Source organism: Lolium perenne, chromosome 7 (genome assembly GCF_019359855.2).
Source record: "Lolium perenne isolate Kyuss_39 chromosome 7, Kyuss_2.0, whole genome shotgun sequence".
In the NCBI taxonomy this organism is placed as follows: Eukaryota; Viridiplantae; Streptophyta; class Magnoliopsida; order Poales; family Poaceae; genus Lolium; species Lolium perenne.
Window position 1 is genome coordinate 76,668,202 of NC_067250.2, and position 21,977 is coordinate 76,690,178.

General features: G+C 44.3%; 2 protein-coding genes across 2 annotated transcripts; one reads left to right on the plus strand and one right to left on the minus strand.

Annotated features, from left to right (window-relative positions):
• The first annotated feature begins 818 nt into the window (after positions 1 to 818).
• On the plus strand, positions 819 to 20,595 carry LOC127316992 (phenylcoumaran benzylic ether reductase Pyrc5). The gene is made up of 5 exons (XM_051347505.2): positions 819 to 1,208; positions 18,883 to 19,017; positions 19,455 to 19,692; positions 19,832 to 20,035; positions 20,158 to 20,595. The coding sequence occupies exons 1-5, from the start codon at positions 834 to 836 to the stop codon at positions 20,322 to 20,324; spliced, it is 1,119 nt and encodes a 372-aa protein (XP_051203465.1). The 5' UTR covers positions 819 to 833; the 3' UTR covers positions 20,325 to 20,595.
• Positions 2,607 to 18,239, minus strand: LOC127316994 (uncharacterized). Its single transcript, XM_051347507.2, has 2 exons — positions 17,241 to 18,239; positions 2,607 to 2,953 (listed from the first exon to the last, which is right to left on the minus strand). Exons 1-2 carry the CDS (start codon positions 17,530 to 17,532, stop codon positions 2,814 to 2,816), a joined length of 432 nt encoding a protein of 143 aa, XP_051203467.1. The 5' UTR covers positions 17,533 to 18,239; the 3' UTR covers positions 2,607 to 2,813.
• Positions 20,596 to 21,977: the final 1,382 nt, after the last annotated feature.

A 21,977-nucleotide genomic window follows, 5' to 3' on the forward strand; every position in this document is an offset into this window, starting at 1 on the left:
GTTCTGGAAACTTTGCAGAAACTATCCCTAGTGTTTCCTACACTCGCCTAAGCCATCGGCCGCCACCAAACTCCAACGCTGCTGCACGCGCGTTGGAAGAGACGTCGAGCCTCCACCATTGCTAGGTCCGAATGAGCACCATCGCTAACAGGGACTACACTTTGTGAGTCGATGAACAGACCCGCTACAAACAAGGGGACACGTGTCGTTGTGGCACGTCGATCGGGGGACGTCCCCGTGCTAGCTTAGACCAAGATCCCCAACTCTACTCCCACACCGGCACCGATCTTCATGACGGTGTCTCAGAGTTGATGGTATCGTGTGCTTGTCGATCCTTTAAATCCGCAGCTTGGTCTTCTCGCCTTTCGTTAAATCTGGTGAGATATGTTTCTCGGCGTGTTCGCTGGCGTCAGATCTGGTGATATCTGTGAGCTAAGACGAGGTGGATTCTCTGGAACGAAGAGTTCGGAGGTGGTGTATTGTTATCCCAAGGCTGAAAGTTTCCTTGAGTGAAACACATGAACGACTGTTTGGGAGTAGAGTTAGGATGATTAAGATTAAACGATACCACAAGCCCTTTTTGGAGGTTTAGGCTGTTTTTAAACCTTAAAGCACAAACCTTGTTATTATTCCTTCAATTCATCGTTAGGGGAAATGAATTGACAAAGGAGTAAAACAAAAGTTGGGCCCCGAGAGCGAAACATGTGACAGCCGAAGTTTGCCTAGTGGGCGAATCTTCGAGCGTGAATCTCAAGAACGATTCCCTGGCCAGAAAAATTGAAAAATAAACAGTGGGTAATTAACTACTGTACTAGCAAACGTGTCTATGTTCAATGAACTTAATTATCTCATCGTTTTCCCGGGTTCTCCTTTCCCTAACTTGGAGTGGCGTCCTTGCCTATTCCCACTCTACTCAGTTTGCTTTTGCATATCCTAAGGATTTTGTTCAAAAAGAAATATTCTCAGGATTTGTTTTGCCTCTCAGAAATATCCTTGTACTATACCCTGCTGTATACATGGCGGCGGTAGAGGGGAAGAGCCGGGTGCTGGTGATCGGCGGCACGGGGTACATCGGCAGGTTCATCGTCGCCGCCAGCGCACGAGAGGGCCACCCCACCGCCGTCCTCGTTCGCGATGCCGCGCCCGCTGACCCAGCCAAGGCCGCGGTCCTCCAGGGCTTCAGGGATGCAGGCGTCACTCTCGTCGTGGTCAGTCGCCGTTCTCTTCTTTGTATTTCTTGTTATTCAGTTCTGCTATTTTTTCTCTTCTTCCGTCAAGTTGGTTGGTGGTCCTAGCTACGTTGCCATCTAGCAGAGTAAGAGATTCACTGTATTGGTTCATGACCCAAGTCGGTGGATGGTGTTATTTGGGGTCATTATGATAGCAGAAACAAAGATACCAAGAAATCCCTTGTCACACTAGATCTCTCACATGATACATGGAGTAGCAGATTCAGTCAAGTACAATCCCCAGCGTCACGCTAGGAGGAGAGAACTCAGATGAACTTGCTAGTTCATCAGAGAAAGGGGAAGGAGACCGAGCACAGCTCGGTACAATTGATTGATTCTTATCCGATGCCTTTCCTCGATGGCGAGCCTGCTACTTGTCGTGCACGCCCATCGCAGCTTGGGTCTTGGTCTTTGTCTTCTGGGCCTCATTCTGGACAGCTAGGTGGGCCTCGCGGATCTCCCGTCTTCGTGCGGCCCGCCTCATCACAGCCAACGCGGCCGGCAGATGGTGTGCTGTGACAATGCCCCTTTGTGAAGAACCAGCTTGCCCCCAAGCTGGTGCCTCCGGAAATGCGGCGACGACAGCATAGAGGTGTTCCCATGTTGAGCATGAATCTGGAAGCCCCTTCCAGCGCAGCTTTACCTGTGGCTTCATTTTGCTGCCTTGCTTGACAAAGCGTTCGGCGATGACTGCACACGGCTGGACTGAATATTTGTCAGTGATCGAATGCACAGGGAGATCAGCGCTTACCACATCGGTGTTTTTGATTGCCTGTTTCAGCTGTGAAACATGGATCACCGGATGGATGCGTGCCTCTGGAGGTAACTGGAGCTTGTACGCGACAGCTCCCACTCGCTTGAGAACTTTGTAAGGCCCAAAATATCTGAAACTAAGCTTCTGGGATGATCTTTGTGCCACTGATGTTTGGATATATGGTTGGAGCTTGAGGTATACGAGATCACCCACCAGAAATTGTCGTTCGACTCGTTTCCTGTCTGCTTGAGCACGCATGCGTTGCTGAGCTCGTTCCAGGTGTTATTTGAAAATTGGCAATAGTGCTTGTCTTTCTTGCAACCAATGTTCCACATCAGTAACAGCTGGTTGCAGTGTATTCTGAATCCCGAAATGCCTCGGCTTGTGTCCATACAACACCTCAAAAGGGGAGCGACCAAGAGATGAGTGGAAGTTAGTGTTGTACCAGTATTCGGCTTGGGGAAGCCATGCTGACCACTTAGCTGGGTTTGCGTGCACCAGACACCGAAGATACGTCTCGAGACACTGATTCAGACGTTCCGTCTGCCCGTCGGTTTGAGGGTGATAAGAGGAGCTCAGGTTCAAGGTGGTGTCGGCCAATTTGAATAGCTGACGCCAGAAGGTGCTGATGAATACCTTATCTCTATCTTTTTTTTCGATAAAGGATGCTTTATTACTTTGTGGAAAGCAATTACATCCAGCCTCTGCATAACCAGGATGCACACAGCTGTTCAAGTCTCCAGAACGAACAAAACATAAAAAGGCGAAATACATCTCGAGACGATGAACTGTAGAACGCCTAAGGAGAGGGTGGAGCTGCAATCCGTAGACTATGCTGCCACCCATGTAGGGAAAAAGTATCCCTCGCCGTAGCCTCCAACCGTGTACAGACCTCCGTAAATAGGTCTCGATTCTCCGCCCGCTGAAGAGGTAACCATGAACGGAGAATACCTGTACATCTGTAGATGACCTGCAACAAAGAACAGTTTTTATCGTTAAAAATCTTGTCATTTCTACTTAGCCATAGCGCCCAGATAACTGCTAGCGCCCCCACCCTAAGAAGCAACTTAAACCTTGAATCAACACCGTGAAGCCAATTGCCAAAGACATTTGCCACACTAGTCGGGGGATACAGGGTAGACGCTACTTGGATGACTGACCATATAGATTTCGCAAAACTGCACTGGAAGAATAGGTGTTTGATGGTTTCATCATGATGACAGAAAACACACCGCGAACTTCCGTGCCAATTCCGCTTAACAAGATTACCTTTAGTGAGAATAACTCCTCGACGAAGGTACCATCCAAAAATCTTTATTTTTAATGGTATCTTCATCTTCCAAATTTTCTTATTATTATCAACTGGTAAATCAGAATGAAGGATTGCATTGTATAGAGATTTAACTGAGAAAGAGCCATCTACATGAAGATTCCATCTAAATTCATCCGGTTCAGGGGATAATTGAATATCACCCAATCGTTGAACTAGAGTATTCCATGCTGTTAGTCTTTGTCCAAGTAAAACCCGTCTGAACGTCACATTCGGTGGTGAGGTAGCCATAACGGTAGCAATGGTATCACCTTTGCGACGAACAATACTATACAAAGCAGGATATTGTTCACTCAGGGAAGCATTGTCCAGCCAACCATCTTCCCAGAAACGTATCTGTGCTCCATTCTTAATAGAAAAAGTACCATGACGAAAGAAAATATTTTTCGTCGCCATGAGACCAGCCCAGAAGTGAGAGTCCCCGGGTTTCCAAACCACTTGGGAGAGCGTCTTCGAGCCAATATACTTTCTCCGAAGAATAGTTTGCCAAGTCCCATTCTCAGTAAGAAGCTTAAAAAGCCATTTACCTAGCAGAGCAGAATTCTTAACCTCCAGGTCATGAATTCCAAGTCCGCCTTGATCTTTGGGACTGCACACTATACTCCATTTTACCAACCGATATTTCTTTTTCTCGCTGTCCCCTTGCCAAAAGAATCTGGATCGATAATAATCGAGTTTATGCAGAATTCCTTTCGGCAGGAGAAAGAATGATAACATATACAGTACCATATTTGTTAGTACCGAGTTAATGAGTACCAATCTTCCTCCTAGGGACAACAATTTGCCTTTCCAACTACTAAGGCGTTTCTGTAATCTTTCTTCCACAATCTTCCATTCAGCAAGTGTAAGTCTCCGATAGTGAATCGGAATACCCAAATACCGAATAGGAAATTGGCCTTGCCCGCAACCAAACAACTCTGTATATTGAGTCATGTCGTTTTGGGCATCACCGAAACAGAACAATTCACTTTTATGGAAGTTAATTTTCAATCCCGACAATTGCTCGAAAGCTGCTAAAATTAATTTGAGATTACGAGCTTTTTCGAGATCATGATCCATAAAAAGAATTGTGTCATCAGCGTATTGAAGGATAGATAGACCCCCATCAACCAAGTGTGGGATCACACCCTCAATTTGACCATCAGACTTGGCGCGCTCTATGAGTGTTGCCAGCATATCTGCTACAATGTTGAATAACATTGGTGATAGCGGATCTCCTTGGCGTAACCCTTTGCGTGTCTGGAAATAGTGGCCGGTGTCATCATTGACCCTAATTGCCACGCTACCTCCATACACAAAATCGTGAATAAGAGCACGCCACTCAGGAGAAAAACCTTTCATCCTGAGTGTCTGTTGCAGAAAAGACCATTTGACCTTATCATATGCCTTTTCAAAATCTAATTTTAAAATAACCCCATTAAGTTTCTTGGAATGCATCTCATGTACCGTCTCATGCAGAACTGCCACTCCATCAAGGATGTTCCTTCCTTGCATGAAAGCAGTTTGAGAAGGTTGGACAACATGATCCGCAACCGTATTAAGTCTAATGGTGGCCACTTTCGTGAAAATCTTGAAACTGACGTTTAAGAGGCAAATAGGTCTATATTGTTGAATCCTTTCTGCCTCATTAACCTTCGGTAACAAAATTACTTCACCAAAATTTAGACGAAATAGTTCTAGTTGTCCAGTGTGAAGATCACTGAACAAATCTAGAAGATCCAATTTAGGCAGTCCGTGCAGTCGATAGACGTTGTCCAGGAAGAGTCGATCAATAGACATGGCAGAGAAGGGATGCTTCAAGGGAATAAAATGCCCATATTTTGTCAACTTGTCTATGACGACCAAAATTGTGTCATAGTGGTAAGAATGTGGTAACCCTTCTATGAAATCAAGACTGATCGTGTGCCAAGCCTCCGGAGGAATCGGTAAAGGTTTGAGGAGACCAGGAAGTTTGCAATGCTCAGTTTTGGCCTGCTGGCAGATTGTGCAGCGCTGGACAAAAGCTTCTACATCTTTGCGCATATTGGGCCAGGAGAAGAGTTGCTTGACCTTCTGATAGGTCACCAGGTTGCCAGAATGGCCTCCCAGGCCACTGTTGTGCAGCGCCTGTAGTACTGCATTGTGAGCCTGTGTATGATTCCCTAACCAGACTCTCCCCTTGTGTCGTATGACACCATCTATGAGAGCATACCCTTGGCTGTTTGTTGTGGTCAGGCTCAGTTCTTGGAGAAGTTGCTGAGCTTTGGGATCGTTGGTGTAGCCTTCGGTGACAGTGTCCAGCCAACTTGGCGTCACCGTAGACATGGCACCGCACTCCTCTGATGGTCTGCGAGATAAGTGAAGGAGATATGCCCTAGAGGCAATAATAAAGTGGTTATTATTTATATCTTTATGTTTATGATAAATGTTTATATATCATGCTAGAATTGTATTAACCGAAACATTAGTACATGTGTGATATGTAGACAAACAAGAAGTCCCTAGTATGCCTCTTAAACTAGCTTGTTGATTAATGGATGATTAGTTTCATAATCATGAACATTGGATGTTATTAATAACAAGGTTATGTCATTGTGTGAATGATGTAATGGACACACCCAATTAAGCGTAGCATAAGATCTCGTCATTAAGTTATTTGCTATAAGCTTTCGATACATAGTTACCTAGTCCTTATGACCATGAGATCATGTAAATCACTTATACCGGAAAGGTACTTTGATTACACCAAACACCACTGCGTAAATGGGTGGCTATAAAGGTGGGATTAAGTATCCGGAAAGTATGAGTTGAGGCATATGGATCAACAGTGGGATTTGTCCATCCCGATGACGGATAGATATACTCTGGGCCCTCTCGGTGGAATGTCGTCTAATGTCTTGCAAGCATATGAATGAGTTCATAAGAGACCACATACCACGGTACGAGTAAAGAGTACTTGTCAGGAGACGAGGTTGAACAAGGTATAGAGTGATACCGAAGATCAAACCTCGGACAAGTAAAATATCGCGAGACAAAGGGAATTGGTAATATATGTGTATGGTTCATTCGATCACTAAAGTCATCGTTGAATATGTGGGAGCCATTATGGATCTCCAGATCCCGCTATTGGTTATTGGTCGGAGTGAGTACTCAACCATGTCCGCATAGTTCTCGAACCGTAGGGTGACACACTTAAAGTTGGATGTTTAAATGGTAGTTCTTGAATTATGGAATGAAGTTCGAATATTTGTTCGGAGTCCCGGATGAGATCCCGGACATCACGAGGAGTTCCGGAATGGTCCGGAGAATAAGATTCATATATAGGATGTCATTTTATGTGAAATAATATGTCGCGGAAGGTTCTATGGAAGGTTCTAGAAGGTTCTAGAAAAGTCCGGAAGAAACCACCAAGGAAGGTGGAGTCCACAAGGGACTCCACCTCCATGGCCGGCCAGCCCTAGTGGGGGTGGAGTCCCAAGTGGACTCCACCATAGGGGGCCGGCCACCCCCCCCCACATGGGAGGTGGGAATCCCACCTTTGGGTGGGAGTCCTAGTTGGGCTAGGTTTGCCCCCTCCTATGGAAGGTTTTGGTTTCGGGTCTTATTCGAAGACTTGGACACCAACACTTGGGATCCACCTATATAATGAGGGGCCAAGGTAGGGGCCGGCCACCCCAAGACCATAGCTTGGCCGCCCCTTGAGTGGCCGGCCACCCCCTCCCAAACCCTAGCTTTGCTCCTCCACTTCATATTGTCCGGTTTGCTTAGCGAAGCTCCGCCGGACTTCTACACCGCCACCGACACCACGCCGTCGTGCTGTCGGATTCAAGAGGAGCTACTACTTCCGCTGCCCGCTGGAACGGGGAGGTGGACGTCGTCTTCATCAACAACCGAACGTGTGACCGAGTACGGAGGTGCTGCCCGTTCGTGGCGCCGGAACCGATCGTGATCAAGATCTTCTACGCGCTTTTGCAAGCGGCAAGTGATCGTCTACCGCAGCAACAAGAGCCTCATCTTGTAGGCTTTGGAATCTCTTCAAGGGTGAGACTCGATACCCCCTCGTTGCTACCGTCTTCTAGATTGCATCTTGGCTTGGATTGCGTGTTCGCGGTAGGAAAATTTTTGTTTTCTATGCAACGTTATCCTACAGTGGTATCAGAGCCGTGTCTATGCATAGATGGTTGCACGAGTAGAACACAATGGTTTGTGGGCGTTGATGCTCTTGTTATCTTTAGTTTGAGTACTTTGCATCTTTATGGCATAGTGGGATGAAGCGGCTCGGACTAACTTTACATGACCGCGCTCATGAGACTTGTTCCTCGTTCGACATGCAACTTGTATTGCATAAGAGGCTTTGCGGGTGTCTGTCTCTCCTACTATAGTAAAGATTCAATTTACTCTTCTATTGAAAACATTAGTATCAACGTTGTGGTTCATGTTCGTAGGTAGATTAGATCTCTCTCGAAAACCCTAAACCACGTAAAATATGCAAACCAAATTAGAGACGTCTAACTTGTTTTTGCAGGGTTTGGTGATGTGATATGGCCATGATATGATGATGAATATGTATGAGATGATCATTATTGTATTGTGGCAACCGGCAGAGCCTTATGGTTGTCTTTAAATTTCATGTTGAGTAGTATTTCAAAGTAGTTGTAATAGTTGCTACATGGAGGACAAACATGAAGACGGTGCCATTGACCTTGGTGCTACGTGACGATGATGGAGATCATGCCCGAAGATGATGGAGATCATATCCGTGCTTTGGAGATGAAGATCAAAGGCACAAGAACAAAAGGGCCATATCATATCACATATGAGCGCATGTGATGTTAATCCTTTTTATGCATCTTATTTTGCTTAGATCGCGACGGTAGCATTATAAGATGATCCCTCACTAAAATCTTAAGATAATAAAGTGTTCATCCTTAGTAGCACCGTTATTAAGTCTTATCGTTTCGAAGCATCTCGTGATGATCGGGTGTGATAGATTCGATAAGTACATACAACGGGTGCAAGACGATTTTGCACATGCGGATACTAAGGTGGCCTTGACGAGCCTAGCATGTACGGACATGGTCTCGGAACACGTGATACCGAAAGGTAGAGCATGAATCATATGGTTGATATGATGAACACTATGAGTGTTCGCCATTGAAATCACACCTTTTCTCGTGATGATCGGGTTTAGGTGCGGTGGATTTGGTTCGTGTGATCACTAAGACAATGCGAGGGATATTGTTTTGAGTGGGAGTTCACCTAGGGTTTTAATTATGTTGAATTAAAATTTGAACTCAATTTGTCATAAACTTAGTCTAAACTATTGCAAATATATGTTGTAGAGATGGCGTCCTCAATCAATTTTAATCGGTTCCTAGAGAAAGAGAAACTTAAGAGCAACGGTAGCAACTTCACCGATTGGTTCCGTCATGTGAGGATCTTCCTCTACGGCGGAAATCTGCAATTTGTGCTTGATGCACCGCTAGGTGACCCTCCTGCAGAAGATGAATCCGATGAAGTAAAAGCTGTTTACGCAACTCGGAAAACTCGGTACTCTCAAGTTCGGTGTGCCATCTGTGCGATCTGGAATCCGATCTTCAAAAACGTTTTGAGCACCATGATCCTCATGAGTTGATGAATGAGCTGAAAGCTATATTCGAGACTCATGCGGCGATGGAATGCTATGAAGCATCGAAACATTTCTTCGGTGTATGATGGAAGAAGGCAGCTCCGTTAGTGAGCACATGCTCGCCATGACCGGGCATGCGAAGAAACTCGATGACTTGGGAATAGTGATTCCTAACGGTGGGGATTAATCGTGTCCTTCAATCACCGCCACCAAGTTACAAGAACTTTGTGATGAACTACAATATGCGAGAACATGAACAAGGAGTTACGAACTCTTTGGCATGCTAAAAGCTTGAGATTGAGATCAAGAAAGAGCACCAAGTGTTGATGGTCAACAAGACCACCAGTTTCAAGAAACAGGGGCAAGTCTAAGGGAAAATTCAAGAAGGGTGGCAAGAAAGCTGCCACGCCTCCTATGAAACCTAAGAACGGCCCTAAGCACGATGCCGAGTGCTATGCGCAAGGAGAAGGGACACCGGAAGCGTAATTGCTCCAAGTATCTGGCTGATCTAAAGAGCGGCCTTGTCAAGAAGAAGAAAGAAGGTATATCTGATATACATGTTATAGATGTTTATCTCACTAGTTCTCGTTCTAGTACAGGTATTTGATCTTGGTTCGGTTGCTCATATTTGTAACTCGAAGCAGGAACTAAAGAATAAACGACAAGCTATTTGAAAGATGAAGTGACGATGCGCGTTGGAAACGGATCCAAGGTCAATGTGATCGCAGTCGGGACACTTCCTCTACATCTACCTTCGGGATTAGTTTTAAGCCTAAATAATTGTTATTATGTACTGCGTTGAGCATGAACATTATATCTCGGATCTTGTTTAATGCAAGACGGTTATTCATTCAAGTCTGAGAATAATGGTTGTTCTATTTTTATGAATAATATCTTTTATGGTCGAGCACCACAAAAGAATGGCTTATTTCTGTTAGATCTCGATAGTAGTGATACACATATACATAACATTGATGCTAAGCGAATTAAACTAAATGATAATTCTACTTATATGTGGCAATCGCTGCCTTGGTCATATTGGAGTGAAACGCATGAAGAAACTCCATCTTGATGGATTACTTGAATCACTTGACTTTGAGTCACTTGATAGATGCGAAGCATGTCTAATGGGAAAAATGACAAATACTCCATTCTCTGGTATGATGGAGCGAGCTACGACTTATTGGAAATCATACATACCGATGTATGTGGACCAATGAGCGTAGCATCGCGCGGTGGTTATCGTTATGTTCTAACCTTCACAGATGATCTGAGTAGATATGGGTATATCTATTTCATGAAACATAAATCCGAAACTTTCGAGAAGTTTAAGGAATTTCAAAGTGAAGTAGAAAATCAACGTAACAAGAAGATCAAATTTCTACGATCTGATCGTGGAGGTGAATATCTGAGTTATGAGTTTGGCATGCATTTAAAGAAATGCGGAATACTTTCACAATTGACACCGGGGAACACCTCAACGAAACGGTGTGTCCGAACGTCGTAATCGAACTCTCTTAGATATGGTTCGTAGTATGATGTCTCTTGCGATTTGCCGTTATCATTTTGGAGTTATGCATTAGAGACAGCCGCATTCACTTTAAATAGAGCACCATCAAAATCCGTAGAAACGACACCGTATGAATTATGGTTTAATAAGAAACCTAAGTCATCGTTCTGAAAGTTTGGGGTTGCGAAGCCTATGTAAAGAAGTTACAACCGGACAAGCTAGAACCCAAAGCGGAGAAATGCGTCTTCATAGGTTATCCTAAGGAAACTATAGGATACACTTTCTATCACAGATCCGAAGGCAAAATCTTTGTTGCTAAGAACGGAACCTTTCTTGAGAAAGAATTTCTCACTAAAGAAGTGACTGGAAGAAAAGTAGAACTCGATGAGATTGATGAATCTATACTCGTTGATCGAGTAGCGCGATGCGGAAGTTGTACTGTACCGCCTACACCGGCAACAGAGGAAGCTAATGATAATGATCATGAAACTTCGAACGAGGAAACCATCGAACCTCGCAGATCGACAAGGGAACGTGCCACTCTGATTGGTATGATCCTTGTCTAAATGTCATGATTGTGGATAACAATGATGAGGACCCTGCGACGTATGAAGAAGCGATGATGAGCCCAGATTCCAACAAATGGCAAGAAGCCATGAAATCCGAAATGGGATCCATGTATGATAACAAAGTATGGACTTTGGTAGACTTACACGATAGCCGAAAGGCTGTCGAAAATAAATGGATCTTCAAGAGAAAAACAGATGCGATGGTAATATTACTGTCTATAAAGCTCGACTTGTCGCAAAGGGTTTCAGACAAATTCAAGGAGTTGACTACGATGAGACTTTCTCACCGTAGCGAAGCTGAAATACGTGAGGATTTTGTTAGCAATAGCTGCATTTTTCGATTATGAGATTTGGCGATGGATGTCAAAACGGCGTTCCTTAATGGAGACATTGAGGAAGAGTTGTATATGGTACAACCCAAAGGTTTTGTCGATCCTAAAAATGCTGACAAAGTATGCAAACTTCAGCGTTCAATCTATGATGAAGCAAGCATCGAGAAGTTGGAACCGACGCTTTGATAAGGTGATCAAAGACTTCGGGTTTATACTGATGTCATGGAGAGGCCTGTATTTACAAGAAAGTGAGTGGGAGCTACGTAGCATTCCCGATATTATATGTAGATGACATATTATTGATCGGGAATGATATAGAACTATTAAGCGATGTTAAGGGTTATTTGAATAATAGTTTTTCAATGAAAGACCTTGGTGAAGCATCGTATATATTAGGCATCAAGATTTATAGAGATAGATCAAGAAGTCTAATAGGGCTATCACAGTACATATCTGGACAAGATTCTAAAGAAGTTTAGAATGGACGAAAGTAAGAAAGGGTTCTTACCTATGTTACCGAGGCAAGGTATTGAGTAAAACTCAAGGACCGGCTACGAGAAGAAAGAGAAAGGATGTGTAACATCCCCTATGCCTCGGCAGTAGGATCTATCATGTATGCCATGCTATGTACTAGACCGGATATAGCACATGCTGTTAGTTTGACTAGCAGATATCAAAGTGATCCAGGGAATGGAACAACTGGACAGTGATCAAGAATATCTGAAGTACTTGAAAAGAACTAAGGATATGTTTCTTTGTTATGGAGGTGACCAAGAGCTCGTTGTAAACGGTTACACCGATGCAAGTTGGAACACTGATCCTGATGACTCTAAGTCACAATCTGGGTACGTGTTTATATTGAATGGTGCTGCAGTAAGGCTGGGCAAGCTCGAAGCGGTGCACGGTGGCGAAGTCTTCAACGAATCGGAGTACATAGCGGCTTCAAAGGCTTCATCGAAGCGGTATGGATGAAGATGTTCATTGTAGAGCTCGGTGTGGTTCGAGTGCATTGGACCCATTAATCATTCTTTGTGATAACATGGGTGCCATCGCCAATGCACAAGAGCCAAGGTCACACAAGAGGCTGAAGCATATCAAGCTGCGTTACCACTCGATTCGCGAGTACATCGAAGATGGAGAAGTAAAGATTTGCAAAGTACACACCGATGCGAATGTAGCAGATCCGTTGACTAAAGCTCTCCCTAGGGCAAAGCATGACCAACACCAGAATGCCATGGGTGTTAGGTATATTACAATGTAATCTAGATTATTGACTCTAGTGCAAGTGGGACTGAAGGAGATATGCCCTAGAGGCAATAATAAAGTGGTTATTATTTATATCTTTATGTTTATGATAAATGTTTATATATCATGCTAGAATTGTATTAACCGAAACATTAGTACATGTGTGATATGTAGACAAACAAGAAGTCCCTAGTATGCCTCTTAAACTAGCTTGTTGATTAATGGATGATTAGTTTCATAATCATGAACATTGGATGTTATTAATAACAAGGTTATGTCATTGTGTGAATGATGTAATGGACACACCCAATTAAGCGTAGCATAAGATCTCGTCATTAAGTTATTTGCTATAAGCTTTCGATACATAGTTACCTAGTCCTTATGACCATGAGATCATGTAAATCACTTATACCGGAAAGGTACTTTGATTACACCAAACACCACTGCGTAAATGGGTGGCTATAAAGGTGGGATTAAGTATCCGGAAAGTATGAGTTGAGGCATATGGATCAACAGTGGGATTTGTCCATCCCGATGACGGATAGATATACTCTGGGCCCTCTCGGTGGAATGTCGTCTAATGTCTTGCAAGCATATGAATGAGTTCATAAGAGACCACATACCACGGTACGAGTAAAGAGTACTTGTCAGGAGACGAGGTTGAACAAGGTATAGAGTGATACCGAAGATCAAACCTCGGACAAGTAAAATATCGCGAGACAAAGGGAATTGGTAATATATGTGTATGGTTCATTCGATCACTAAAGTCATCGTTGAATATGTGGGAGCCATTATGGATCTCCAGATCCCGCTATTGGTTATTGGTCGGAGTGAGTACTCAACCATGTCCGCATAGTTCTCGAACCGTAGGGTGACACACTTAAAGTTGGATGTTGAAATGGTAGTTCTTGAATTATGGAATGAAGTTCGAATATTTGTTCGGAGTCCCGGATGAGATCCCGGACATCACGAGGAGTTCCGGAATGGTCCGGAGAATAAGATTCATATATAGGATGTCATTTTATGTGAAATAATATGTCGCGGAAGGTTCTATGGAAGGTTCTAGAAGGTTCTAGAAAAGTCCGGAAGAAACCACCAAGGAAGGTGGAGTCCACAAGGGACTCCACCTCCATGGCCGGCCAGCCCTAGTGGGGGTGGAGTCCCAAGTGGACTCCACCATAGGGGGCCGGCCACCCCCCCACATGGGAGGTGGGAATCCCACCTTTGGGTGGGAGTCCTAGTTGGGCTAGGTTTGCCCCCTCCTATGGAAGGTTTTGGTTTCGGGTCTTATTCGAAGACTTGGACACCAACACTTGGGATCCACCTATATAATGAGGGGCCAAGGGAGGGGGCCGGCCACCCCAAGACCATAGCTTGGCCGCCCCCCTTGAGTGGCCGGCCACCCCCTCCCAAACCCTAGCTTTGCTCCTCCACTTCATATTGTCCGGTTTGCTTAGCGAAGCTCCGCCGGACTTCTACACCGCCACCGACACCACGCCGTCGTGCTGTCGGATTCAAGAGGAGCTACTACTTCCGCTGCCCGCTGGAACGGGGAGGTGGACGTCGTCTTCATCAACAACCGAACGTGTGACCGAGTACGGAGGTGCTGCCCGTTCGTGGCGCCGGAACCGATCGTGATCAAGATCTTCTACGCGCTTTTGCAAGCGGCAAGTGATCGTCTACCGCAGCAACAAGAGCCTCATCTTGTAGGCTTTGGAATCTCTTCAAGGGTGAGACTCGATACCCCCTCGTTGCTACCGTCTTCTAGATTGCATCTTGGCTTGGATTGCGTGTTCGCGGTAGGAAAATTTTTGTTTTCTATGCAACGTTATCCTACAATAAGGCATCGGCAGCCCGGTTCTCGGCCCCTTTTTTGTACAAGACTTTGTACTGAAAACCCATGAGTTTAAAGTAAGCCTTCTGCTGAATTGGTGTGGCAATCCTATGGTCAGTCAAATGCACGAGGCTCCTTTGATCGGTACGAATGATGAATTGACTGTGTTGCAAGTACGATCGCCATCTATCGATTGCCAGTAGGATAGCCAGACACTCCTTGTCATATGTGGAGAGGGTCCTGTTCTTTGGCCCCAATGACTTGCTTAAGAATGCCACTGGATGGCCACGCTGCATCAAGACAGCGCCGATCCCAGTGTCGCATGCGTCCGTCTCCAGGACAAATTCCTGCTTGAAGTCAGGGAGAGCTAGCACCGGCGCATAGATGAGGGCCGTTTTTAGTGCCTGGAATGACGCCTGCTCGTCTCGGTTCCAGAGGAATTGTTTGTGTTTCTTAAGAAGATTGGTCAGCGGCCGGCTAATTGCCCCAAAATTGCGAATGAATTTGCGGTAGTAGCCCGCTAGACCGAGAAACCCACGGAGCTGCTTTGCATTGGATGGCTTGGGCCAGTTCTTCACTGCTGTTATCTTGGAGGGGTCAGTTGCCACACCGTCCTTGCTGATCACATGACCCAGATACTCTAGTGATTGCTGAGCGAATGAGCACTTACTGCGCTTGATGTACAATTTGTTGCGGTGCAGCAATTCAAACACCACCGTCAAGTGTTGAGCATGTTCCTCCATAGTCTTGCTGTACACGAGGATGTCATCGACAAAAACCAGGACATACTTGCGAATTTGAGCCGCGAACACCTGATTCATGGCGGACTGGAACGTCGCTGGAGCTGTGGATAGCCCGAATGGCATGACTCGGAATTCAAAGTGACCGTTGTGAGTGCGGAAGGCTGTCTTAGCTTCGTCTTCCTCCGCCATCCGAATTTGATGGTACCCTGAGCGTAAATCCAGCTTCGTGAATACTGTTGCGCCAGCCAGTTCATCTAGGAGCTCTTCTACCACTGGCATCGGGTACTTGTTGGGAATTGTCACGGCATTGAGGTGCCGATAATCCACACAGAAGCGCCAGCAACCATCTTTTTTCTTAACCAGGAGCACCGGAGAAGCGAATGGACTGTGACTGGGTCGTATGATCCCTTTTGCCAGCATCTCCTTGATTTGTTTTTCTATCTCATCCTTCTGTTGTGGTGTGTACCGATATGGTCGCACGCTGACAGGTTTGACACCTAGGTGCAGATGGATGTGGTGGTCGAAATCACGATGTGGCGGAAGCTCTTGCTGTTCACCAAAACAATTCTCAAAGTCTAGCAGGACCTTGGCCACCACTTGAGGTATTTCGGTCGTTTGGTTTTTTTCCTGCACCGGACACAGCTGAATGACCTGAGCGACAGCTTCTGTTCGAATGAGCTTGTGTAGCTGCACCCCAGAGATTTGATCACATTTGTCTGTCCTGCTCTTGATGCCTCGCAGTGTGATACGTTTGCCATCATGGCGGAAACGCAGGGTCTTCCGTTCCCAGCTTATCCACATGTCACCACAAGCCTCCAGCCAGTCCATGCCCAGTATCACGTCGTAGCCCTGCAGCTCAAAGACTCGCAATGTAGAAGAAAACACATTGTTCTGGCAGGTCCATACCACATCTGATACTGCAGTGTTGCACGGTAATTTAGCTCCATCAGCCACCACCACTTGCACTTCTGGAACCGGCTTGGTAGACATTTTGAGACTGGCCACTGTTTTCTGAGAGATAAAACTGCCCGAACTGCCGGAATCGATCAGCACTAGCACAGGCTGACCGCTGATTGTTGCATGTAACCTGATGGTTTTCTTGGCCGCTGTACCCACTGCTGCACAGTATGATAACTTCATCAGTGTCTCCTCTTCAGAAGTTTCTGATTCTTTTTCTTCCTCAGATGACGATTGGAGTTGAAGTAATTCCAACAACTCTTCCACGACATTCAGAGAGACTGTCTTTGCACATTTGTGCCCTGGCTGGTACTTGTCCCCGCACTTGAAGCACTCACCACGAGCTCTGCGCTGTGCCTTCAGGGACTTGAGCTGGTCAGACCAAGGGGGCTTGTTCTCTATCTTCTTCTGCTCTTCACCCGACTGTGACAAAATTCCTTTGTTTGCATGCCCATTTCTGAAAGATGATCTAGTGTATTCTGGCTTGAATCGTCCACTATTTGCTTGACGGCCTTCTTCCAACATCTCTTCCTGTGTTTCAGCAAGGGATAACGCAGCATCAACTGTTCTAGGACAGTGTAATCGGATAGCTTTTTGAATTTCCATTTTTAAACCAACTACAAACTTGGTTACAAAAAAAGCTTCATCGTAATGTTTATTATGCAACAACACTTTGTGTCTAAGACTCTCAAAACCTTGATAGTATGCTTCTACTGTACCTTTCTGTTTCCACCTCTCTAAAGCTTCTAAATGCTTGATATGCTTGTTTTTCCCAAATTTGGTATGCACAGCTACTAGCCTACTACAAGTTCTTCCCAGGTTTCTATTTCATTTACTTCCTCATAGTTTGTGAGCCATAAAGCAGCATTACCATGGAAATGCATGGTGGCAAAACTAGCCCATGAATGCCTGTCTACCTCATAAGTGTTAAAGTATTTCTCACAAACCGTTTTCCACCATTTTGGGTTTTCACCATCAAAACGAGGGAAATCAGTTTTTGGCATGCGAGAGTAATTCCAATCTCTATGTGTAGAATGATTAGTGTAGCTACTGTCATCAAGGTGACTATCCTTTCCAGATTGTTCACCCATTTCAAAATGAACAGGAGTGTGGGGGATTTTTTTCGTACCCTTGACCAGGGCGTGAAACGGTGCACGAATGACATCCGAATCAGGACCCTGGGTGTTGTTTCGCTGGTGATGCCCATTGGGCCGAGGCATTTGATCATCATCAGGAGATCGCACCGCCTCCAGTGCTGTGACACGGCTCGCCACCGCGTCGATGGACTTTTGGATGGCCGTGATTGAGGTGTCCACTTGCGGCATCCACGCCGACAAACCACGCAGGGTCTCGTTCATGGCCTTGAGTGATTCTGCCACGAGAGCGCCCTGGGTCTTGAGCTCGGCGAGGTCCTTCTCCATGGTTGCTGCGCTTGCTTGCCTCCACACCGCCGCACCCGGAGCAAGGGTCAACCGCCGCCGACCGCACCCGCCACCCGTAGCGCACAAGCTCACCGTCGAGCCAGGATTTGACACTGTGAGCAACTGCTCCTCCGCCCCCAACGCCGCCTCAATCGCCGCTGATTTCTGGTTCGTGGATGACCAGGGTTTCCAGATCTGAGCCAAATCAAGCCCAAATCGAACTACTGGGGATTTTTTTGTGGGGGGATTTTGTGGGGAATTAGAGTGGAAGCGTGTCGCAGGACGATGGCTTTGATACCATATGTCACACTAGATCTCTCACATGATACATGGAGTAGCAGATTCAGTCAAGTACAATCCCCAGCGTCACGCTAGGAGGAGAGAACTCAGATGAACTTGCTAGTTCATCAGAGAAAGGGGAAGGAGACCGAGCACAGCTCGGTACAATTGATTGATTCTTATCCGATGCCTTTCCTCGATGGCGAGCCTGCTACTTGTCGTGCACGCCCATCGCAGCTTGGGTCTTGGTCTTTGTCTTCTGGGCCTCATTCTGGACAGCTAGGTGGGCCTCGCGGATCTCCTGTCTTCGTGCGGCCCGCCTCATCACAGCCAACGCGGCCGGCAGATGGTGTGCTGTGACATCCCTGTACTGGTTTATTACTAGGATTTCTACTTCAGGCTCTTTATTTATGCGGTGCACTAGTACTAAACAAGTAAACATAGTGGTGAACTTGATTTCTACTGTGGCATGTTTACCAACACTGAAATCAAGAAAATGTGCTGCTTTAGATAAAAGAAATATCTCAGAAATCTGTTAAGGCGAGGTTCATTTTCATGCTGTTCGATTCAACCGATCAGGTAAGACAGTCATATCAGGTGATTTGAACAAAAGATTAGGTGATTCAAACCATTACCACTGATTGTCTACAGAAGCTATTTCTCAAACAAATCTTCTGTCTAGGATCTTGAACATTCTTCAGTCTTCCTGAAATTGTACTCCATTGTACAACACATTTGAACTAAAACTACGACGCTTATTATGGATGGATGTAGTAGTAAAAATGCCTCAGAGGGTGTTATTACAATTAATACTTGTTCGTGGTTTGCATCTTCACTGCAGAATACATTGTAGTCTGCCTACTGGTCAACAAACTTTTCTGACAACCCATAAATTGTGATGTTTATCTGATAAGGCTTAAGCAAGCCCAACAATCTTTCATGCCATCTAAGAAAAAACTGCAATTTTAGCAAGTACATTAACATTGTCTGATTGTTACTAAAATAATCACCTCACGGTATAATATGATTGCGCACTCATGTATACCTGTTTTATTACGGTTGGATCATTAGGGTGATATATATGACCGTCAGAGCCTGGTGGCAGCTATCAAATCCGCCGATGTTGTGATCTCGGCTTTGGGTTACGCGCAGTTACCAGATCAAACTCTCATTATTGCGGCAATTAAGGAAGCTGGGAATGTAAAGGTAACTTTCAATTTCCAAATCATCAGTATCAAATTATTTTGTATGCACACATCATGGCTTACTAACATAATTTAACTGATGGTATAGTTCAAATTTATATGTTATTAAAGAGTAGGAAGTACTGATGTACAATCGCTTCTAGTCGTTACTAGATTGTGCATCCATCAGACATCTTTAACTAAACTCTTACATTTTATTTGGTCCAAGCATTGATATATATCTGATAACACTTTTCATTTTGGTACTAAGTACCTGGGCTGACTACTTAGGATATTCCCTGTCTTCACATGGCAGGAAGGATATTGGTTGTGCTTATTTTGTTTAAAACATGTTGAATGTGCTTCTTTTTATATCTGACAGACTGATACCATGAATTTCTGATGTCATTTTTTTACTGCAATTCATGTTGTGGTTCCATATTGATGGGCTTTTTGCAGAGATTCTTCCCGTCAGAGTTTGGTAATGATGTGGATCATGTACATGCAGTCGAGCCTGCAAAGTCAATGTTTGGTGCGAAAGCTCGTATAAGGCGTTCCATCGAGGCTGAAGGAATTCCCTACACATATGTCTCTTCCAACTTCTTTGCTGGTCGTTTTCTGCCAAGCCTTGCACAGATTGGGGTCACTGGACCCCCAACTGACAAGATTCTCATTTTAGGAGATGGTAATGTGAAAGGTAAATTTGATCAATATGCCCTTACTTGATTGTACATTTTTTATATATAAGATAGGAATATCTATTTCACATAAGGTATTTAAGTCAAACAAGAAATGAATTATGACTGCATTGTTTTTGTTTTTTTTGTTGACAATAGGAGTATTTTCCTTGGAGGAGGACGTGGGCACATACACTATTAAAGCTGTAGATGATCCAAGGACCTTGAACAAGATCCTATATCTGAGGCCATCAAGCAACACTTTGTCTCATAACCAGCTTGTCTCGCTTTGGGAGAAGAAAGTTGGGAAGACAATTGAGAGGGTGTACATCCCAGAAGATGAAGTCCTGAAGCAGATTCAAGGTCATAAGCCATATTTTTCACTTGAAACACTGAAGCTGTTGTCTATACTCCATACTTATCTTTTTTTTTGTTTCTGCACAAACAACTTTTGGATTGAATTTTATCTCTTGCATATGTTTCAGAGTCTCCGGTGCCGCTGAATATAGTACTATCAATCAGCCACTCTGCCTGGGTGAAGGGGGACCACACTAACTTTGAGATCGAGCCATCATTTGGAGTTGAAGCCACTGAGCTTTACCCCGATGTGAAATATGTTACCGTGGATGAATACCTAAATAATTTCATTTGAACTCCAAATTCCTATTGGCACCAATATTCATATGCACTGAATAAATATCGGAGGTCATGTATCTTACTAGAATGCCAAGTGAATTATGTAATCAGAAAGTGTGAGACCTCAATCTTGTGAGTTGTGAGGAAGAATGCAGACCATACTGGCAATGCATTTCATTGATCTTAGGGCTCTCTAAATTACAAGGTTGAACATGTTAATGTAATGTTTCTATAATGGATACTTTGGTTTTATCTGGTAACATAAAAAAGTTCAAGCCTTCAAAGTCTATGATATGAACATTAACCTTCATCATTACAACAATGTGTAAATGTCAGTATTATTACTTGTGCTCAGAGTTTATCTATTCTAAAACTTAGGAACATAACATCATGTTTCCAGATCCAGTTCATTGTAACTAGTTTCTTGAGCGTAGAGTGGAGTTTATTCAGTCAATGGGGCTTACTACTATTTTCGGTAGGAAGTTATTTAGTTATTTCGTTGAACAGTGTATAAATTCAAGGTCATAGTAAAGTTCATATTTTTTCACTTGGAACACTGTAGTTGCCATCCATTAGTATTTTTTTGTTCCATCCAAAAGAATGTTTGTTCCATTTTTAGTTTTTTACAAATTCTGCTCTGTTGGATATGTTTCAGAGTCTCCAGCTCCGCTGAATATAGCGCTGGCAATCAGCCACTCTGTCTGGGTGAAGGTGGGCCACACTAACTTTGAGATGGACCCATCATTTGGAGTTGAAGCGACTGAACTTTACCCTGATGTCTATTACATTACGGTGGATGAATATCTAAACAGGATCCTTTGAACTTCTAAATCCTACTGGAAGTTTGGCACCCGTATTCATATACTTTAATTAAATGTTGCATGTTATGTAGATTTATTAAAATGCCATTTGAATTTTGACTTATGTAATCAGAAGGTGTGAGATTGCAATCTCGAAATTGTGAGGTGCATTGCCTTGAGCTTATGCCTCTGTAAATTTGAATTGTATAAATCTGGAAAATGGCTTGATAGAACATGATCGGGTAGAACCTGTTACTACAGGATGTTTCCACAACTCATTTCATCATGTTTTATACAGATTTAATCTGCTCATATTTTCTTAATGGGGACATGCACTGCATCACTGCATATGCTCTGTACAATGTTTGTGTTCTCTTGAAACTTGAGCCTTTTGTTTTCTCCTGATGGTTGCTGGCTTGCAAACAAGGATGACTGCTCGAGTTTATCAGGTGCAAATTTATGAAAGCATGATCCACAAATGAATTCCAGACTAATTAACATGTGACTTTTGTATCTATGTAAGCCATACTATCATATACTTAATTGCTTCTTGCATGGTTAAAAGGGCGAGCTTGGCAGCTGCGTGCATCTAAACCATCTTTGATTGAAAATAGTTCATGTCTACAGAGAACAAATGAGCAGGTCATTTTTTTGCCTGTTAGCATTTGCTAAGCATTTTCTGCTAGGTCGATCCATCATTTAAGAATGTCTTCAGATGCCATGCAGTTTCTTTTCTTGCTTTGTTCAGAGCTTATGGCACGCCTCTGTACCTGACGACACTGGAAGAAGCTTCAGTTACCCAAGGGTTACGGGGAGTTGCCATCCAGAATCGGCGGGCAGGATTGGTTCAAACAATATTTTCAGTTCAT

What these genes read in the sequence shown, in the direction of transcription:
- LOC127316994 (XM_051347507.2), bottom strand. Translation starts at nt 17,532, where the DNA reads ATGGAGAAGGACCTCGCCGAGCTCAAGACCCAGGGCGCTCTCGTGGCA. An exon ending in GTTTCACGCCCTGGTCAAGG is followed by an intron (nt 2,954 to 17,240) that starts GTACGAAAAAAA and finishes TCTTTGTTGCAG; the next exon opens with GTCATCTACAGATGTACAGG.
- LOC127316992 (XM_051347505.2), top strand. Translation starts at nt 834, where the DNA reads ATGAACTTAATTATCTCATCGTTTTCCCGGGTTCTCCTTTCCCTAACT. An exon ending in AGGAAGCTGGGAATGTAAAG is followed by an intron (nt 19,018 to 19,454) that starts GTAACTTTCAAT and finishes GGCTTTTTGCAG; the next exon opens with AGATTCTTCCCGTCAGAGTT. An exon ending in AGTCCTGAAGCAGATTCAAG is followed by an intron (nt 20,036 to 20,157) that starts GTCATAAGCCAT and finishes CATATGTTTCAG; the next exon opens with AGTCTCCGGTGCCGCTGAAT.